Source organism: Mesoplodon mirus, assembly GCF_964341445.2.
Source record: "Mesoplodon mirus genome assembly, chromosome: 4".
Lineage (NCBI taxonomy): Eukaryota > Metazoa > Chordata > Mammalia > Artiodactyla > Ziphiidae > Mesoplodon > Mesoplodon mirus.
This window is the reverse complement of record NC_138979.1, coordinates 154118430-154137982: the sequence shown is the minus strand read 5'-3', so window position 1 is coordinate 154137982 and position 19553 is coordinate 154118430. Positions and strand designations below refer to the sequence as shown.

The 19553-nt window shown below is 37.3% G+C and overlaps 1 protein-coding gene across 1 annotated transcript; it reads right to left on the bottom strand.

Moving 5' to 3' along the window:
- Window positions 1-356: 356 nt before the first annotated feature.
- EIF2S1 (eukaryotic translation initiation factor 2 subunit alpha) lies at window positions 357-19552 on the bottom strand. The gene is made up of 8 exons (XM_082619915.1): window positions 19398-19552; window positions 15156-15404; window positions 10102-10181; window positions 8163-8314; window positions 4007-4113; window positions 2550-2647; window positions 1690-1833; window positions 357-902 (listed from the first exon to the last, which is right to left on the bottom strand). The coding sequence occupies exons 2-8, from the start codon at window positions 15394-15396 to the stop codon at window positions 777-779; spliced, it is 948 nt and encodes a 315-aa protein (XP_082476041.1). The 5' UTR covers window positions 15397-15404; window positions 19398-19552; the 3' UTR covers window positions 357-776.
- Window position 19553: the final 1 nt, after the last annotated feature.

Here is a 19553-nt window from a genome sequence, read left to right as displayed (position 1 = left end):
CCCAAAACCTTTACCACCCTGAATTACAAACTCAAGGCAAGCAGCTTAGTACACCAACAAGGACCAGTGTGATAAATTCTCCCTCATACCACATGTTGTCATCAGTCTCAAATAGGTAGTAAAAGGCACACAACCAATGTAATTCTTTAGTTGCATTTTAAGGCTTTTTCCCCCTAGAAGTAAACTTTCACTAATTAAAATTATGTTCTCTAAACCCTCCCTTTGAAAGGATCTGCTATATCCTTTAGGTCACCTGCCTTTATATTACTACATTTCAAATAAAATGAAGATAATAGAATTAGGGTCTTAGTAATCATAATGCTTTTAACTGGTGACAATAAGGAAGAAACCTATGGTTAAATATCCCAGAAATTTATTTAATGTTTGCTTGATACATTTTATATAGAAAGGTTAGGACTATTTGCTTTGGGTGCCCCTGGTAAATCTCATGGAGGCACTGAACTACAAAGGGGTGCCAATCTGGAGACATCAGAAATGGAAATCACACGCCCCATTTTATGACTGTTCTTAAAGATTTGTCTCTAGTGAAATCAGGCCACTCCCTTAAAAAATGCTCAAGGTGTCAGAGCTACTGTGTGAAAACAGCTGATATTTAGGAGGGCATTTCACGTTTTGGTCTGTCGGAACATTTAAATACTTCGAAATAAAAAATATTCAGCTTTGAAGTTTTCAATACTGGAAAACTTTCAAGTCTAGGGTTAACAGCCAGGAAGGCTGCTTTGTGTTCCTTAAACTGGACTCTGTTGCCCACAAAGTTAATCTTCAGCTTTGGCTTCCATTTCTTCCACATCATCATCTCCATCCACTTCGGCATTTTCTCTCTCAAGCCTCTCCAGCTGCCTTGCAAGTTCAGTCTCATCTGTATCTGTGACCACTTTGGGCTGTGGAAGCAGAGGCACAATTTCAAAGTGAAGTAGTTAAACAGTACACAAATTCAATTTCAATAGTATTACTGCCTGGTATTTTAACTCTTAAAAAAACACTTTGCTAACAACTCTGCCCTATCCACTTTTGAGTGCTGAAATATCACCAATAAATTCCATGAGATAAATAATAAAAGAAATTTATGAGAGTAAGACAATACAGGAAAAGAAAACATATATATTAAAACCTAATACATTTTCTGTAATTTCTAACAAGCTAGAACGGAAAACATATGAAAATAATTGCAGTGGCTGTATCTTTCAAACATACAAAAAGATGTCCTGTAAAAATGCATCTTCTGGCTTCAAAATAAATTACTTACTATTCCTTTCCACAGAAGAAATTGTTTTGAAAATTATATATGAAAATTAGTTTTTGTTCTTGTTGAGATGAGGAAAGTATGAGACTATTCTTGTTTTTAATTCTGAAATCAAATTTTAAGCATTCTACATTAAATTCTGGCAATAACCAATCATTTATTTTCATTGTCTATATTTTTTTCCTTTTGGGGGATCAGTGACCACAGTCCTGAATAACCATCCCATGACAGTTCTTATTTACTTATAAAAACCCTTTTAGGAACTGAGTCAATGATTATTTTATGCTTAGGGGAGTTGTAATCTTAAATGTATCTCATGTTTTAAAATGACTCCGATTAGATATTTTAGAATGCAAATCATTTAGATCATTTAAATTTCTTAAGAACTTTAAGCACGAGGCAAAAAACCCCAGTATTGACCTCACCTCCATTTGAACATTGAAGACACCCCTCTTTTCCTCAATCTTTTCTTTTATAACAGCCATAGCTTGGTTGAGGACAGAGAGGCCTTCTGTTCTCTCCAGGGTGGTTGTAGTCATTACATACCGAGGAGGAGCTATTAGATTAATCTAAGGAAGACAAAATTCAATTATGAATGTACATATACAACACACAACAATGAGGATGTTCGAGAATCGTTTTGCTGATCTGCTTTAACAACAAATCACCCCCAAACTTACTCCCAATTCTGCAGCACAGCAATTTGGAGTAGTTTGTTGAAGTAGCCGAAGCTAACTGATACTATGATCTAATCCAGTAGTATAAACAGGCTACTGCAATACCAAATATGAAGGATTATGACTTCTGGGTCTTTGGTGGCTAAACTAACTATAGCTATCATTGGCACAATGGATAATTTGTCTCTAAAATTCCTGTTTGGTTCCAAACTAAACTGACAGAAGAAATTCTTCTATGAGATTCTGAGTAACAACCATCCAGTTAATTTTATCACTAATGAAAGATTCAAGGCAAACCTCTTGAAAGCTCTGTGTGAATATGAGAGAATAAGTTGCTCTTTTCAAGATTCTATGAGCATTATGGGCACAGTGACTCTTTACTGTAAAGGAGGTTTAGCATAGCTGGCCCCTTGGCACTAAATACCAACAGGAATCTCCATCAACTGTAGCTGCAACAAAAAGCCTACACATAACTGTAAACATCTCCTAGAAATATCAAGAACCACTTTTCATAACATTTGTTATGAAACATGATCATTAAAAAAGTCTGGTTTGATTTGGTTTAGGTGATTTTGGTTTATCAGGAAGGGAAAAAACTGACTACTCACCTTGATGGGCATGGTTTCTGTAGAACAATTCAAACCTGCTCTCAGGGCTTCTTTTACAGCATCGATGCCTTCATAACCATAACAAGCCACTTCAATATCTAAAATTATAAAAACTCAAAAACTTATACCAAAAAAATGCAAAAAATGTTTTAGAGGTTTAAAAGAAATAAGAGACGTGACAAATACACTAGTATTCAAATACGTATGAAAGCTTTCATCATCCTTTCAATTAGAAATCAATCCCAGCCATTAATTTTCATAATTAAAAATATCTGAATATGCACTGAAATTGTATCTTCTCATTCACATCAAGCCCCTGAATGATAAAACTATAAAAAAAACAAAGAAATTTAACAAACACCTTGAATTCTGGCTATGTCTGGGTTAAAAGTCATGATTTCAACCCCTCTGTGCTTCAGTTCCTTATTTGTAAAATGGAGATAAGGAGGAGTGTGATGAAGACTGAATGAAATAATAACCACAAATTGTTTAGAACAGCTTGAAAACTGCATACCCTCTGACCCAGCAATTCTACTTTTAAGAATCTGCCTTACCGAACACTTGTATAAATGGGTAAGTGTATGTGTATAAGGGTGTTAATTTGCAGTGTTTTTTGTAATACAGTTAACCCTTGAACAATACAGAGTTGAACTGCATGGTCTGCTTACAAGTAGAATTTTTCAACAGTAAACACTACAACACTACACGAACCATGGTAGTTGAATCTTGGACTCGAAACCACAGATACGGAGGGCTAAGTTATATGTGGATTTTAGACTGTGCAGAGGGTGGGCGACCCTAACTCCCCCACGTCGCTCAAGGGTCAATTGCTGTAAAAAGACTGGCACAACCTAAACACTCATCAAGAGGAGACTGGCTTATATCAAGGTTTATCATTCTATGGAATATTACTTAACTATTCAAAATGAGAAAGATCCCCATGTTCTACATGAAAGGGCAGCCATGATACACCAAGTGGAAAAAGCTAGTTGAAGAAAATTTTGCATAGTATGACCCCATCCTTATAAAAACATAAAAATTTACATCTGAATATAAACAGGATACATTCCTATACACCATATGTGTATAGGAAAAATCTCTGCTGAAAGAATATATTGCAAACTAACAACAGTGGTTAATCCAGAGGCCTGGGAGGATATTACTGGACTGTTGGAATTTTAAAGCATGCACTAAAACAAAATAATCGCCACCCCCCATGCCCCAAAAATCAGGCTAACTTAAGGTTAGCTGAACTCATTTACTTGCGTCAATATATATGTATTTTATGATTCAGTAAAAGCAAAGATAACTTAATTTCTTTAACTTTTCTTGTTATGAAAAACGTTTAGAAAAAGGTAGATGGTGATGTAGCAACATATTCTTTGGTGAGGCTCATTATGTAACAGCTTTTTTGGTACATGCAAAATATTTTAAACATCATTTAAAAAACCATTTACCTGCTCGAATTTTGACAGCCTGTGGAGTCAAACGCCTATTAATATTGTTAATGAGTACTTCCCGTTCATCTTCATTCAAATCTAAGCCATCCAAAATAGATGGGTCTCTGATAATTTAAAAAAAAAACAACACAAACATACACAAAACAAAATGTCAAGGTTACTTTACTGATAATTAGAATATCAAACATAATACCACAGAATAATGTTTAAGAGCACAGCCTTCAGTGTCAGAATCAGAGTTCAAATCCTAGAGTCACAATTTAATCACTATGTGTTTTTGGGCCTTTCTAGACCTCAATTTCCAAATATGTAAAATGCGAATGAAAACAGTGTATCTCACTGGATTGTAGTATTAAATGAGAAAATGCAAGTAAAGCACTTAGGCCTGTATGACAAACAGAAAACATCCAATTGATTATTATTAAAAGAAAAATTTTAGAGATCTGGCTAAAGCAAGCAATTTAAAATAAAATGTCTCCTATACAGGCATACTTCGAAGATACTGCGGGTTCAGTTCCAGACTGCCACAATAAAGCATGTATAGCAATAAAGTGAGTCACATGTTTGGTTTCTCAGTGCATACACAAGTTATGTTTACACTATACTGTAGTCTATTAAGTGTTCAATAGCATTATGTCTAAAAAAATGTATATAACTTAATTTAAAAATACTTTATTGCTAAAAAGTGGTAACCATCATCTGAGTGTTCAGGGAGATGTGATCTTTTTGCAATAGTAACATCAAAGATCACAGATCACAGTAACAAAATAATGAAAAATTTTAAAATATTGCAAGAACTACCGAAGTGTGACACAGAGACATGAAGTGAGCAAACGCTGTTGGAAAGCTGGCGCCAACAGACCTGCTTTATGAAGCATTGCCACAAACCTTCAATTTGTAAAAAAAAAAACACAGTATATGCGAAGTGCAATAAAATGAGTTATGCCTATACATCTCACATCCCACTATAATTAAGCATTTCCATGTAATTAGCAGTCCCTGCTTCGAGGAGCTTAAAAAGAACAAAAACATGGAAAAAATTAAAAACAAACAAACAAACAAAAGTGCATCCCTGGGGGTGAGGAGAGGAAGATATTAGTGGGGTCAGGAAAGGCTTCATGGGTGAAGTGGCATTTCATCTAACCCTCGTAAGTGCCACAAACAGGGACCACGGTCTTAGTCACTGGCATGTTTGCTGAACGAATGAACAAATGGAAAAAATGAAATGACGACTAAAAGAATGCTAGGATTTTAACGAGCTAAGGTAGAACTTAAAGTTTTAAGAAAGTTATGATATAACTGAAAGACAAACCAACAGAAAATGAGGAAATGAGATAAACAGATGTTTCACAGAAAAAATACAAATGGTCAGTAAACATATGAAATGCTGTTAACTTTACCAACATCCAGCAAAATGCAAATCAAAACAAGACACTATTGTACATCAATCAGTTTGCCAAAAAAAAAAAAATCTGAGATATATACCAAATGTTGATGAAGAGGGAATACAAATTGTAGAACCAATATGGTGAGTACTTTGGCAAAACTAAGTAAATTTAAAGGTGCAAATAATCAATCCTATGACTCAACAATTCTATTCCTAGGTATCTTAGAAATTCCCAAACATTGTACAGAGAGACATGAACATGGACATTCGTCATAGCAGTTTTGAAAAGTAGGGGGATAAAAGAGCAGAGGGGATTATGTAAAAATCTCTTTATAGAGGAACAAATAAAGCATATTCTCACAACAAAATACTATATAGAAATTAATATGAAGTAGGCATACATCTATCAATTTGGAGAAATTCTGGTCAATAACAGCATTACGAGTAAAAATGTAAAGTACAGAAAATGTTACAATGATAAGATAAATTTATTTTTTTGTTTAAACAAATTAAATATTTAAACATAAAAAAGATTCTATACATACTTTTCATAACCTACCCACACATGTATATGTGTATAAATGATAATGATACATACTAATTTCAGAATAGTGGTTACCACTGTTAAGTGACCAGAATGGCTTGGGAGGAATAAAATATTGTTTCCAACAATCTCAGAAGTTCTATTTAATTATTTAATTAAGAGGAAAAAAAATGAAGCACATGTGGCACAGAATTATCATGAGTTAAATCTGGACAGTTGCAACATGTCTGATGAAGCAAGAAAAGAATGTGAATGGTGATGAATGTTAATTCGTTAAGATGAATGTTAATTCGTGTAACCTGTTATTTGTTAAGACTGCAGAGTGGTAACGGAGAAGGGGTGGAGGCAGAAGCTAGAGAGGTCAGCGGGGCTGATAATGACAGCAAACCAAGGTAAGACGTGTACTGACTGAGCAGCCCAGGATTGAAGTCAGGGAGGACAGAAATACAAAGCAGTGCTTGATGGTTAATAGCATAAGCTCTATAGCATAACTACAATGCCTGTGTTTGAGGCTCTACCATTTGGTAGCTGTGTGAACTTGGACAATTTAATCTCGTCTCAATTTCCTCATCTATAAGATAGGAATAATAATAACACTTATACCATAGGTTGTTGTGAGAATTATATAAATGTTAGCTGTTATTATTATTCTCACCTTTCCCACAAGGTGATATTAAAAAAAAAAAAGTCACATGAGGGGAGGGGGTAAACTAGAAGGTATTTGGAGCCTCTGATGAGTAGGCCTGATGGAGGTTCTAACAGTTCTAAGCCCCACTTGGCCATTCTGAGGGCTGAGGAGACCAATCACCCTTGGCAGCACAAGGGCTGGGGAAGTAACAACGCAGTGGTGAGGCTGTTGTGAGGTATTAACATCTAGGAAGGACTGGGAGGTGCAGAAGTAGAGCAGTAAGTACAGAGAACTTAAGAAATCTGGCTGTTAAAAAGAGAGGACACAGTGCTTGTGACAGGAGAGAGAGGGGAGGTTGAAAAGTTCGTTTTTAGTATAAATGGGAGAAATCTGAGCATATTTTTATGCTGATGGAACAAAACCAATAAAGAAAAAGGCTGAAGACCCAAGAGAGGGAAGAGTAGATGGAAACACATCCCTTAGGAATAGCTGGGCATAGGTGGTAAGATTACTTTGAGAGCAGGAAGGATCCGAATTCCAGTATGACAGAAGCACAGGAGGTAGTGACAGGTGGGATGGAGATAAGTTGGCTGAGAAAGTGGAAGGAAGTAGAGGTGATCCTGTGCAATGGCTTCTATTTTCTTTTTTAGGTAGTGAGCACACCAGGTGAGAGTGAGAGGAGAGGGACAGAGTGGGTATCTGAGGAAGTGTGGAGAAGTTCTAAAATAGCCAATCTAAGGATGAGAGGAAGAAGTGACCAGGAGCAAAGAGAATGTGGGGCAGCAGTTAAGGCCCAGCTGAGGTTGGAGACCATGAATATGCAGTGGCACCAACCTGCAAGACTGTGGTTTTTCCTAGCAGCACCCAGCAGTCTACAAGTGCAGAGAAGGCAGGAACATCGCTCCAAGGCTGGATGTAACAGAAGGAAAAACAGGGCAAAACTCATGACACTGGCAAGAAAGCTGCTGAAATGATGGACCATGGTGTGTCTATGCTGAATAAGAAAGAGAAGGCAGGAAAGGGTGAAAAAGGGAGAAAAAAAAAGGTTTGGAATCAGAGCCTGATAATAATAAGAATTAAAATGACACAGAATAGGACTAACTGTGGGAGCTGGAAGGACAGGAGGCTGTGGTGAAAGAACAGAATGTGTGAATTAAAGGTTTCGGAGACAGAGCAAATCCTGGTGACAGTAAGACCCAGGGTCAGGCCATATGGAAGACTAGCTAATGTGGCGTGGGCTGAAGGTCTAAGGCACTGAGGTAAAGAAAACAAGTTTTAAACAAAACATCTATGTTGGCCCTGAAGTCACCTAGGACAATAACAAAATTAGGAGAGGAAAGTATGTAAGACAGTAGTGTGAGATGAAACCATATGGTTTACAAAACTACATCACTATGGTGTACCAAACCATATAGGCTCGGCTTTATAGGACTGGCCCATATCATGGGCCTATTATACTAAAATATTTTAATCTAAATTTGGCAAGGACTTAAAACATGAATGTTGTGCTATTAAATGTCAGGCTCTCAACTTGTGTGCTAGACCCAGCAGCTGTAGTATCAGCGGAGAAGCAGAGCTAAGAAGGTGTTCTTACGAGACTGCGTGCTTAAATGCATCATAGGCACCGTATCCGGGTCTCTTGTACTTGTCATCGAAGACCCAAGCGGTCCTCTGGAACAGGCTTTCCAGCTGCTCGTCCTTGGTATATTCTAAGACCTCAGCAACATGACGAAGAATGCTGTAAACCTAGAAACAAAATGAAGAGCTCAACAATTCAAAGGTAAGAGATCTATATTAAAAAAAAATAGATATTTTTACATTTTAGTAGATAGCATATAAAAACAATCATTTGGTTAATTTGACTACACTAATTCCTTAACAACAAAAGATCACCACACAACAAATTCTCTCTCCATAGAGAAATATTCGCTTTTCCATAATAACGAACTCAAGTGGGTGTAACAAGTACAAGTAGTATAGCATTCATAACCTAAGACCCAGATCAACTCAATTCTGGGACAAACAAACCTCTCTGAATACATTTCCTCATCTGGAAAGGGAGATACTAGTATCTTTCCTTGTTACTGTAGCGAGTTCTCACAGATCAAAATGTAAGGTATTATTATTACTACTCCATGAGAGCATGGAACCTGGATGGAGATTTCATTATTTCTTTTGTTCTGTTATCATCTAACAGTTATCCTTCAATCCTACCCACCTCCTACCCACTGCTGCCAAACTCTTTTCCTAAACATAAAAGGGCTTAAAGAAGAGAAAGAGTATAAAGAGGCCTTCATATTAATTACACACAAAATCTGAGTGAGGAAAAGTACTAACATTGGCTATTTCATTCTATCATCTTATTATCCTTATAAGATCTATTACGCTCATTTTACAATATCCTAGGGGAACAAAACAAAATGGAAGTTTCCTAGAGCAGTGCTTCTCAAATCTGGACCTGGTGGGACTTGAAAGACTTGGGTAATGGTCTGATGGCTTTTAGATTTATACTCTCTTTTACTGGGGTTAAGCAAGATTTAAAAAATCTTTTCTTCATGTAAACACTGTTTTCTTGGCATTTTATCTTGAGGACAGAAACGCACATGGCAGAGGAACAAAAGACACAAGAGAAGGGTAGAGAAAACAGAACCAATGGAAACTGCCAATAAGTACTGAGGATCTAGGGACTAAAGGAAAATCTAAATAGGACCAGAGAACAGAAAAATACAGAAAGATGAGAATGAAGAAATGACTGTCCTTGCTTTATCAGTGCTTACTGAGGAAACTACAGCAAAACTAATAAGAAAAGGAAAAAAACCAAGGCGGGTGAGGGGTGGGGTTGAGAACCACACTAAGTAACAGGCCCTGCCTTGCTTTTCTGGATTCAAAGACATTTTACAAACCTTTGCTCATTTTTTTTTTTTTTTTTTTTTTTTTTGCGGTACGCGGGCCTCTCACCGTTGTGGCCTCTCCCGCTGCGGAGCACAGGCTCCGGATGCGCAGGCTCAGCGGCCATGGCTCACGGGCCCAGCCACTCCGTGGCATGTGGGATCTTCCTGGACCGGGGCACGAACCCGTGTCCCCTGCATCGGCAGGCGGAGTCTCAACCACTGCGCCACCAGGGAAGCCCGACCTTTGCTCATTCTTAACAAACAATAGCTGGTTGTCTCTGTGATCCTTATCCCAGAACAGAGGTGAAAATCAAAAACTACATGCTGCGACAAGCCCAATCAGCTGAAATCACGCATAGTTATTTTAACCTAAAATAGCTTAAAAACACTAATGGTCCAATACTGATTTGAGAATATTACACATCAAGCGATGCTTTAAGGTAGTAACATCATGAGACAAGAACACTGAAGTCATACTCTTTTGAAATAAAGTCTTCAAGTTGTTTTTCTATGTAACACAGAATAAGAAATGGTAATATTGTTACAGAAAATGTAGGTTTTGTTTCTGCCAGGAACACACCATGCAGATTATTTATTAAACACATCAAATAGTGGACTAATTTGATTAAAAAATCAACTTACAGTTTTGGATTTGGTAAATTTATCTTCACATTTGATTGCTTCCTCTGGAGAAACTCTTCTTTTTGACAAATCAATATATCCTATATGAGAAAAATTTGAAAAAATTATCTTTGTCTAGGTGCCAAAGAATCACTGTGACAATTTTCACCACCAGATTGTTGGGTTGGCATACCTACACTTATTCCCCACTAAAATCGTATCAACAAAATACTGCATAAAAAGTACAAGATAAGAGATTTTTGTTTTCAGAAATGAATTTTTATCACCATGTTACTGCATATTCTATTACCTTAGTGGAGGGAATAATTTTCAATTATCCAAATGAGAGCTAAAGCCAAAAGACCCTGTATTTGTCTATTTGGCATCCATTCATCACAGGGTCAACTGCATTAACTATATTTTCTGTATTCTTGATGCTCTGACATTTGTGGCCTGGCTGACTGGGGAAGAGACTTCCCTGCCTGGCACTAGCCAATTCTTAGAGTTGGCAAAGGCCTCAATGGGAGCAGCCTTTAACATGCAAATCAACCAATCTAGAGCCCATACCCCCAATCATTTCATCAAAGTTCCACACAGCAGGCCAATATTATCCCACGCCCTAAACCAGCATAGAGCCAGGTACCAGACAACTAGGGACAGCCCCAATGCACCAAGCCCTGCCCAAACTATTCAAATGAGCCAACCCTAAACTGTTTACGCCGACCTGCCTTGCCTTTGTCATGGAAACCTCAATAAAAGCTCTGGCCTAGGCTTTCCCATTGCTCCTTCTACCTCCTGATCAAAACCGGTGCTTCCTCATGTGGCTTTGCATGGCATGCTGGGTCCCCATCTCTTGGGAAACTTTAATAATAAAAATGTTCTTTCAATGGCATTGGCCTCTCCATGTCACCAGTCACCTCCATAAATAAAAGTCCCATGGGTACACAATGAGACAAGTAGTTAAATGTATTTTAAAGAATTATGAGGGAGCTCCCTAATACTCACTGCAGCACTATTCACAATAGCCAGGACATGGAAGCAACCTAAATGTCCATCAACAGAGGAACGGATAAAGAAGATGTGGTACATACATACAACAGAATATTACTCGGCCATAAAAAAGAACAAAATAACACCATTTACAGCAACATGGATGGATGGAGAGATTGTCATACTGAGTGACGTAAGTCAGACAGAGAAAGACAAATATCATGACATCGCTTATATGTGGAATCTAAAAAAAGGGTACAAATTAACTTATCTACAAAACGGAAACAGAGTTACAGATGTAGAAACAAACTTATGTTTACCAGGGGATGGTGGGGGGAGGGATAAATTGGAAGATTGGGATTGACATATACACACTACTATACATATAAAATGGATCACTAATAAAGACCTACTGTATAGCACAGGGAACTCTACTCAATACTCTGTAATGGCCTACATGGGAAAAGAATCTAAAAAGAGTGGATATATGTATATAACTGATTCACTCTGCTGTACACTGGAAACTAACATGACATTGTAAATCAACTACACCCCCATTAAAAAAAAAAAGAAGAATAAAGAGGGTGAAAATGGTTTTTTACATTTACCCACATATTCTCCATTTCAGCCATCACAGCTCTTCAGCCTGAACAACTTCCTTTACCATCTCTTATAATGTAGGTCTTACCTGGTAATAAATCCCCCTAGTTTCTATTTACCTGAAAACGTTTTCATTTGATTTTTGTTGTTGAATATTTTCTTCAAATACAGAATTCTGGTTTGACAGTGTTCTTTCAGTGTTTTACAGATATCATTCAATGCTCTGACCTTCACTATTTCCAGTAAGAATGCCACAGTAATTTGTATTACTGTTCCCCTATAAATAACATCATTTTCCTCTGGCTACGTTGAATTTTCTGTTTTTCAATAGTTTGGTATGCCTAAATGTGGTCTTAGTATTTAACCTGCTTCAGGTTTGCTGAGCTTCTCTAATATATAAACATTTTTTTCCCCAGCAAATATGGGAAACTTTTGGCCATGGTTTCTTCAAATATATTTTCTGTTCTTTCTTTTTCTCCCCTTCTTTTGGAATACAGCTTTTGATAGTTGACAGGCTGTATTTTTTTTTCTCAGTTCTTCTGATTGGTTCTTTTTAAATGAACTACCTTCAAATTTCAAGAAGCCTTCTGTCATCTTTTATCTGCTGTTAGCCCATCCAGTGAATTTTTTAGATATTATATTTTTCATTTCTAGAATTTATATTTAGTTCTTTATGAGAGTTTCTAATTTATCTACTGAGATTTCATTTTGTTCATTCACTATTAAGCATATTTTCCTAATATCTTTGAGCAGTTATAACATTTACTTTAAAATGCTTATCTGCTAATTCCAACATTAGGGTGATCTCTAGGTCAGTCTCCATTGATTACCTTTTTTGTATGGGTCATATTTTCCTGTTTCTTCAACTATTTAGCAATTTGAGTTGTATCCTTGACATTAGGAAAGATATGTGGCACACTGTGAATTCCTTTAGGTTCCTCTTAGGAACACTGAATTTTTTCTTTTTTTTTTCTGGCTGCTCCGCACGGCTTGCGTTTCCCGACCAGGGATTGAACCCACGCCCTCAGCAGTGAAACTGAGGTGTCCCAACCACTGGGCTGCCAGGGAATTCCCAAGGATACTGAATTTTTGTTTTAGCAGTTAGCTTGTCTGAATTCAAAACTATAAACTCTGTCTCCCCAGATGGAAAGCAAACAAAATTTGTTTAGATTTTTACCCTATTGGGCTGCAGTCTACCCTGTGTATTACTAGTTTCACAGGCTGGCCAGAGAGTTCATCAGAATTTATATATAAACTTGGGGGCTCTCCCTCTGTGTCTCTCCTTTCTCTAATCCCTATCACTACTTTCCAACTGTTGTGGTTGTCCAGAACTCTCATCTCTGGCTCTCAAGCCATTAAGACTGTAGGTTTTCCCCTAGAATTTTCGATGCCCTGCTTGGAAGTTATCTATAACATGCACTCAGTCAAAAAGCTGTAAAATTTATCCAGTGCAGTTCCTTTCTTCCAAGTGTCAACCTGCCTTCAGTTTCAGCCTGCTTTTGGTTGCTCCCATTCTCCTTGAGTAATTTTTACCACCTGTTCAGATACTTGTTTAGGGTTTATAGCAGTTATGATGAATGGTTTATCCAATAGGACTTAATCTTCTAGTAACAGAAATGGATCCCCTCTATAGATCTTCTGCACTTTGCTTTTTTTCTTATCTTACCCTGGAGATCTTTTCATATCAGAATATTCAGATCCCATTCTGTATGAAATTGCCTTGCTTGGTTGTGTCATGATTTATATAACCACAATCTAGATTGTTGTTTCTTGTTTTTAATTAACATTGTAAAAACAATGCTATTATGAAAATAAATTTTTACATGTAAATACTGTACTTATACAGGTTTACCCTTTCACTTTTTCTGACGACAGTTGAAAATGTATTTGATTCCTTTTTGTGTATATATTTCATATAACAGGAAAGCAATATAAGATAAGACACCATTCGAGGTCCTACTGGAGCAACAACGAAACACAGGTTTAAGGAATAATCTCAGCCTTCAAGCAGTTTAATAAATGGAAGCTGGGGAGGGTGCCACAAGTCAGTCATATCAAAGCATTTAGAATAATCAATGTGCTAAGTGGTAGCACCACCTAAGGGGTAATATAAGCTGCCTCGAAAGTTTACTGTCTAAGATTATAATCAGAAAAAAAATCAGTTATGTATAAAATTATTCATTTGCAGAAGTATCAATTAACTAGATGGCTGAGGAGATTCAGAAAGCCAAGCTCAGTCAGGGTGACTGACTGGTCTTTTAAGCATGACGGTAACCACTTGCCTGAAACTAAAACCTAACAAACTATAGTAAGATGACTGAAACAAATTATCTTAACTATATTAAGCCAGTTAAAGACAAAATCTACTCAATGGTATTATACAATATATTTAGAAAAATTGTGTTCACAAAGGTGAAGATTTACATGGGGTCCAAAAAAGGGGCACCCAAAGAGTAAATAAATGAATACCTATTCATCTCTGCCGGAAGGATCCCAAAGGATCTGGGGGGTCACAAACATTCTGATTACCAGAGACATACAATATTGGGTTTTGGGTGTGTGTCTGCAGTATATTGCTTTTTTAAAGACATAAAAAATATTCCTAAAATCCACTTACCTTTGCCCAATTTCCATCACTTATTCAATAACCTGATTACTAATCTAACTCTAAATCAATAAAAAGGCACCTGACAAATATGAATGAACTAGTACTCTGGTTTGCTTATTTGTCTCTGAGTTTGGTGAGTTTGGCAATGAGTCAATTATCAAGATCCTGATAACCTCTGGGAATAAAATTCAAGTTACTTGGCTCACAAAAACTAGTCCTGGGATGTACTAATTAAACCACTACTGGGCTTCCCTGGTGGCGTGGTGGTTAAGAATCTGCCTGCCAATGCAGGGGACACAGGTTCGAGCCGTGGTCCGGGAAGATCCCACGTGCCATGGAGCAACTAAGCCCACGCACCACAACTGAGCCTGCGCTCTAGAGCCCACGAGCCACAACTACTGAAGCCCGCATGCCTAGAGCCCATGCTCTGCAACAAAAGCCACTGCAATGAGAAGCCCATGCACCACAACAAAGAGTAGCCCCCGCTCACCGCAACTAGAGAAAGCCCGCGCACAGCAACAAAGACCCAACTTAGCCAAAATAAATAAATAAAATTAATTAAAAAAAAAAACACCACCAAAAAAAGAAAAAAAAAACCCACTACTAACTTAAAAGGTCTTGTTTAGATGGTTAACTGGCACCCTTCTCTAACAACTTTGTATGTAAAAGAGTTTAAGGACAAAAGGAGGTGGTTTTTTTTTTTACTTCAGTAGGCAATTTACAAAAAATATATATTAAAATAAATCATTTAAATCAAAAATTTCCAGATATAAATTATTTAATATATGAATATTTATATATTAAATATAAATTTATATTTAATAAGTAAATATAAATTTTTAAAATATAAATTATTTTAAATCTTTCTCTCATTTACCTTTTTCTTTGTCCACTCTGATAACAACCACACATTCATTCCTGCCAATTCGGATGAGTTTGTTTATAGAACGGATACGCCTTCTGGACAACTCACTCAGAAGAATCATGCCTTCAATGTTGTTGTACTCCAGCAAGCTGACATAAGCTCCCATTTCAGCAATGGACCTTACATTCACCATCACTACGTCTTCCACCTCAGGAAATTTGTGCTGATAAAATCTACAACTTAGACCCGGCATTCTGCAATCTGAACAAAAGAATCAAGTAAGTGTTCAGTTAAGGTCAAAATTTTAAAATGTCAATTTTCCACATCTTGCCACTGGAAGAAGTTATCGGTTTTCTTCCCTCTTTAAACTTCTTAAATGGTACCAGAAAACAGAGGAATGTTCAGGAACCAAGCTTTAATTTTTATTTTGCTCCACATTTTTGTAAGGCTTGCGTGATTCTCTACCATCAGTTTCAGAGGAATCACAAAAAATAATGACCATTTACAAAGTTCTGACACTGAAGGATTAAAGGTATAACTTAAGAGTAAAATATTATTTTAATACTTTAAGAAATAACAAATGATAGGAAGCATCACTACTATTATAAACCTGTCAGAAAAACTAAAGCTACTCTTCCTCCAAGTCAGCTAAGACTAGATACGCTACCGCCGACTATATGAAGGGAAGACCCTTCCAACAAATTAAATCCTAACCCTAACCATATGTCAAATGATATACTCTATTATTTATTATAGCCAAAATTATAGTATCACATGTCAAGACAAAAACAAAAAATGTATTAATCACAAGAGACACTAAATTTAACTAAAATGTATCCTTCTTTCTGAATTTTTTTCTCTTAAAACAAACTTGAATTTAATTCACAATTACCATAATTTTTAGCTTCCACTTTTCCCATTACTCCCAAATATTCTTCTCTTTTGTTGAATAGTTACACCCAAGCTCGAGAACAGCTTTATGGATTCCCACTACTATAAAGTTCAAGTTTCTCTTAACCTCCACACATTAAATATATTTTAAACTATTCCCTTTGATCCACACAACCTACTTTCAACACCACTCCTTTTATGACCCACAGGCCTAAAATCATACTATATGTAGAAATACATTTTTAAAAGGAAGCTCTCAAATTAATCATAGTTGATAATTTTCATGTTTTTCTGCTAACCTTAACTAATTTACTATTGTCAAAGCTCAGAAGACAGGCAATAATAAGACTTAAGGTCCTATGAAAAATTTGTGAAACTTCACCTACTAACTTATTTTTTTTCTTATTAATTGGGAAATAAGACTGTCATTACTTATCTTAAAGACCGAACACCTACATTCAGCTCATAGAACACCAGAGTTCTGCTTCAGAGCAGTTTGAGAACTGCTACCTGCACCCACATGTTTCTTCCTAGTGGCTTACCCACTGATTTATACATTTTTCCACTACCTACAGGGTCCTATATTATCTGGCCACTGCCTATCTCCCTGAGGTATCACTTTCCTCCTAGTCTTCCCCATTTTATAGATGAAAAACATGAAGCATGGGTTAAGCATCTTGTTTTGTCATATACTGCTAACAAGTGACAGTCAAAATTTGAACATATGAAGTTTGAATCCATAGTTTGTGTCTTATACATCAGGCTATATTTTCTCTCAATATCACTGATAAATACATGACAATCAGTAAAACATCTTAAATAAAAAGCACTATCAATGTACATATTCAGTGCTGGAACATAAACTATAAATTAGTGCAAACTTTTAGTATTAACCTATCCTGTATAACAAAAAATAGAGCTGCATATTAATAATAGTGGCAGAGATATCTTTGAAGCTTGACAAAACAGGGATTTAGCAAATAAAGGGAAGTAGACATTCAATTACCCATCAAGAAACAGCTGAGCTAGTTGTTTCATTTTTAAACAGGGCTTTTTTTTTCTTGGACAACTGTTGTCAAATATCTGCATGTAAAGTACTAAAATTTGAGAGCTGAAAAAGTTTCAAACTGGATATAAAAATAAACGTTACGGAAATGTATGAAACAGTTTTAAGAGATTTAACAGGTGCTAACCACTTTTACTTACCAAGTTTCTTCAAACAGTAAAGCCAATAATTTTGGAGAAGCAAGACTTAATTCGATTGTAAAAGAACATAGGCAATCATGTAAAAGAATCCTGAAGGGAGATATGGACGCTAATGCTTCAGGAGGTACAAGTCTCTTTGCAATAGACGGTGTAAATAAAGGAATACTGCTAATGGTATGTCATTCACAGTAAAAGACAGTAGTGGAGTACAAAAAAAATTTACTTTGCAAAGAAACTGCATAATGGTTGACAGATTTTGAACCTATCTCCTTATTTATGGAAATATTATGCTAATAACACTAACTTTGAAAAAAATCAGTCAGGAAAATAGGAGTCACACACCAAGTATCTATCAGCCCTTTTACATAATTTTCAAAGCACTTCGACTTATTTTATTTCGCCCTCAATAGGGCCCTCAAGTCAGGCAAGTAGCATAGCCTGACTTTGGGAACAGTTCTAGACATGGGTTCCAGACTTCGCTCTCCTACTTACTAGCTGTGGCTGCTTGGGAAATGCATTCCCATTAACTGTAGTTTCTAGTGTGTGTCATGTACTTCACCGGTTTGTAGGGGGTATCAAATGAAATAATATACATGTGATAAAATTTGGAAAGTGTAATGTGCTATAAAAATATAAGCTATTAAAAGGCAAAGGAGGTATCATTTCCATTTTGTAACTTAATTCATTAAACAATTATTTTATTATTAAAATAAAGTATTAAATGACTTCCTCAAAGACAAATGCTTACTAAGTACAACAGGAGCTAAATCCAGGTCATCTGACATTGACTCTAGAGTTTAACCCACAAAGCCTCAATATGTCAGAGTACTATAATACAGTATGTGTTCACCAGTAAAGAACACCCATCTTTCAAAATACATGAACTGAACTCCAAGATAATTTCAAATACCCTGCAATGTCAGTAATGTTGCCTGGTCAAACAGTAGGCAGGACTTCTTAAACCACTGCATGGTCAAGTCGCCATAATGGATATAGAAGTCCACATTCTTTTCCAAAGTAAAGTATGATGTGATAGAGGCAACTCCCGTGATCATTCTAATTCGGCTCTAACACTCAGTTATGTTCTGAATGCTCGTTTTTACTACATAAGTGCTACACAAATAAAGCTTTTAAACTAGTTCACTGTCATTGAAATAGGAAGCACCCATCTCTAAAAACATTACTGTGCATCTTTTTGAGATGTTTTGAGAATCGCTAACTGTCATTTGGCATCCAATGAACTAAGAGGCAGTAAGTATGTGAGTAATTCCAAACTGTTGAAAGACACAGTTACAATGTTTTTTCCCCTTGGATAACAGCTTAAATCGGTAGAAAAGACAAGACTTCTTTGCTACACCTTTTCCCCAAGAAACAATGTTTCTTGTTAATGAACGTTAAAGTAGCCTAAGTTTGGCGTTGACAAAAGGGACCTAAAATTCCCGTATCTTATGTGTTTTAGTTCTGCTTAACCGTAAGATCACAGCGCGTATTTCTACAAGTCTGTTCTCATCGGTGCTGAAACACGGCAAACCGATACGAAGAGTAATAAACTCTTCAGTAGGATCTTTTAGTTCCATCTTAAGGAGCGACTCATTCTCCAGAAACGCACCACTCCAGCAACACAGGGCAATAGCAGCTTCGATTTTTTAAATATCACTTATCAGATGAACAAACTTGGACCTTTTTTTTTAACCCAACTCTTGTCAATATCGTGGCCCAATCAACGGGTTCCTTTAAGAGCCCGGTCTGGTTACAATTGAGAGTATTTGCTGCGGCGGAAGAAAAAAAAAAAAAAAGGATGGAACTCTCAGGCCCGGAGAGGGCAAAGTGTTCCGCGTCCCGGGGCGGGGGCGTCACGGTATTCTCCCAAGGCCGCCCCACCTCACGGCGTCCCCACTTGAAGCACACTGAAAGGGCTGTTCAGTCACTCGGCCCGCCTCCCTTCACGAGAGGCCTCCGTTCGCACCATGACACCTCTGCTACACGGGGAGACCGACACGGAGCCGGCGGGCGGTGGCAGTTGTGTGCAGACACTTCCCGCGCAGGGACGGGAGAAGGAGGGGGTGTTAGCCCGGGGCCTACCCTCTATCGACCACCCATGTCACTGGACACAACCAAAGTGAATTCCTGGAGAAACCGATCGGGGCGACTAGTCACCTGAGGTATGTGTGTGAATCCCGCACTGGTGTCCGGCGCCACTCTCTTCAATCGGAGAGACCTGACTTGATCCACCCGCAGCAGCCGCCGACTCTGCTCAGCGTGCGCTTCGCCCGACCCCACCGCGCATGCGGAACCACCTCTCAGCACGCAAGC

What these genes read in the sequence shown, in the direction of transcription:
- EIF2S1 (XM_082619915.1), bottom strand. Translation starts at nt 15,396, where the DNA reads ATGCCGGGTCTAAGTTGTAGATTTTATCAGCACAAATTTCCTGAGGTG. An exon ending in CAGAGTGGACAAAGAAAAAG is followed by an intron (nt 10,182 to 15,155) that starts GTAAATGAGAGA and finishes TTTCTCATATAG; the next exon opens with GATATATTGATTTGTCAAAA. An exon ending in AATTTACCAAATCCAAAACT is followed by an intron (nt 8,315 to 10,101) that starts GTAAGTTGATTT and finishes TTTTGTTTCTAG; the next exon opens with GTTTACAGCATTCTTCGTCA.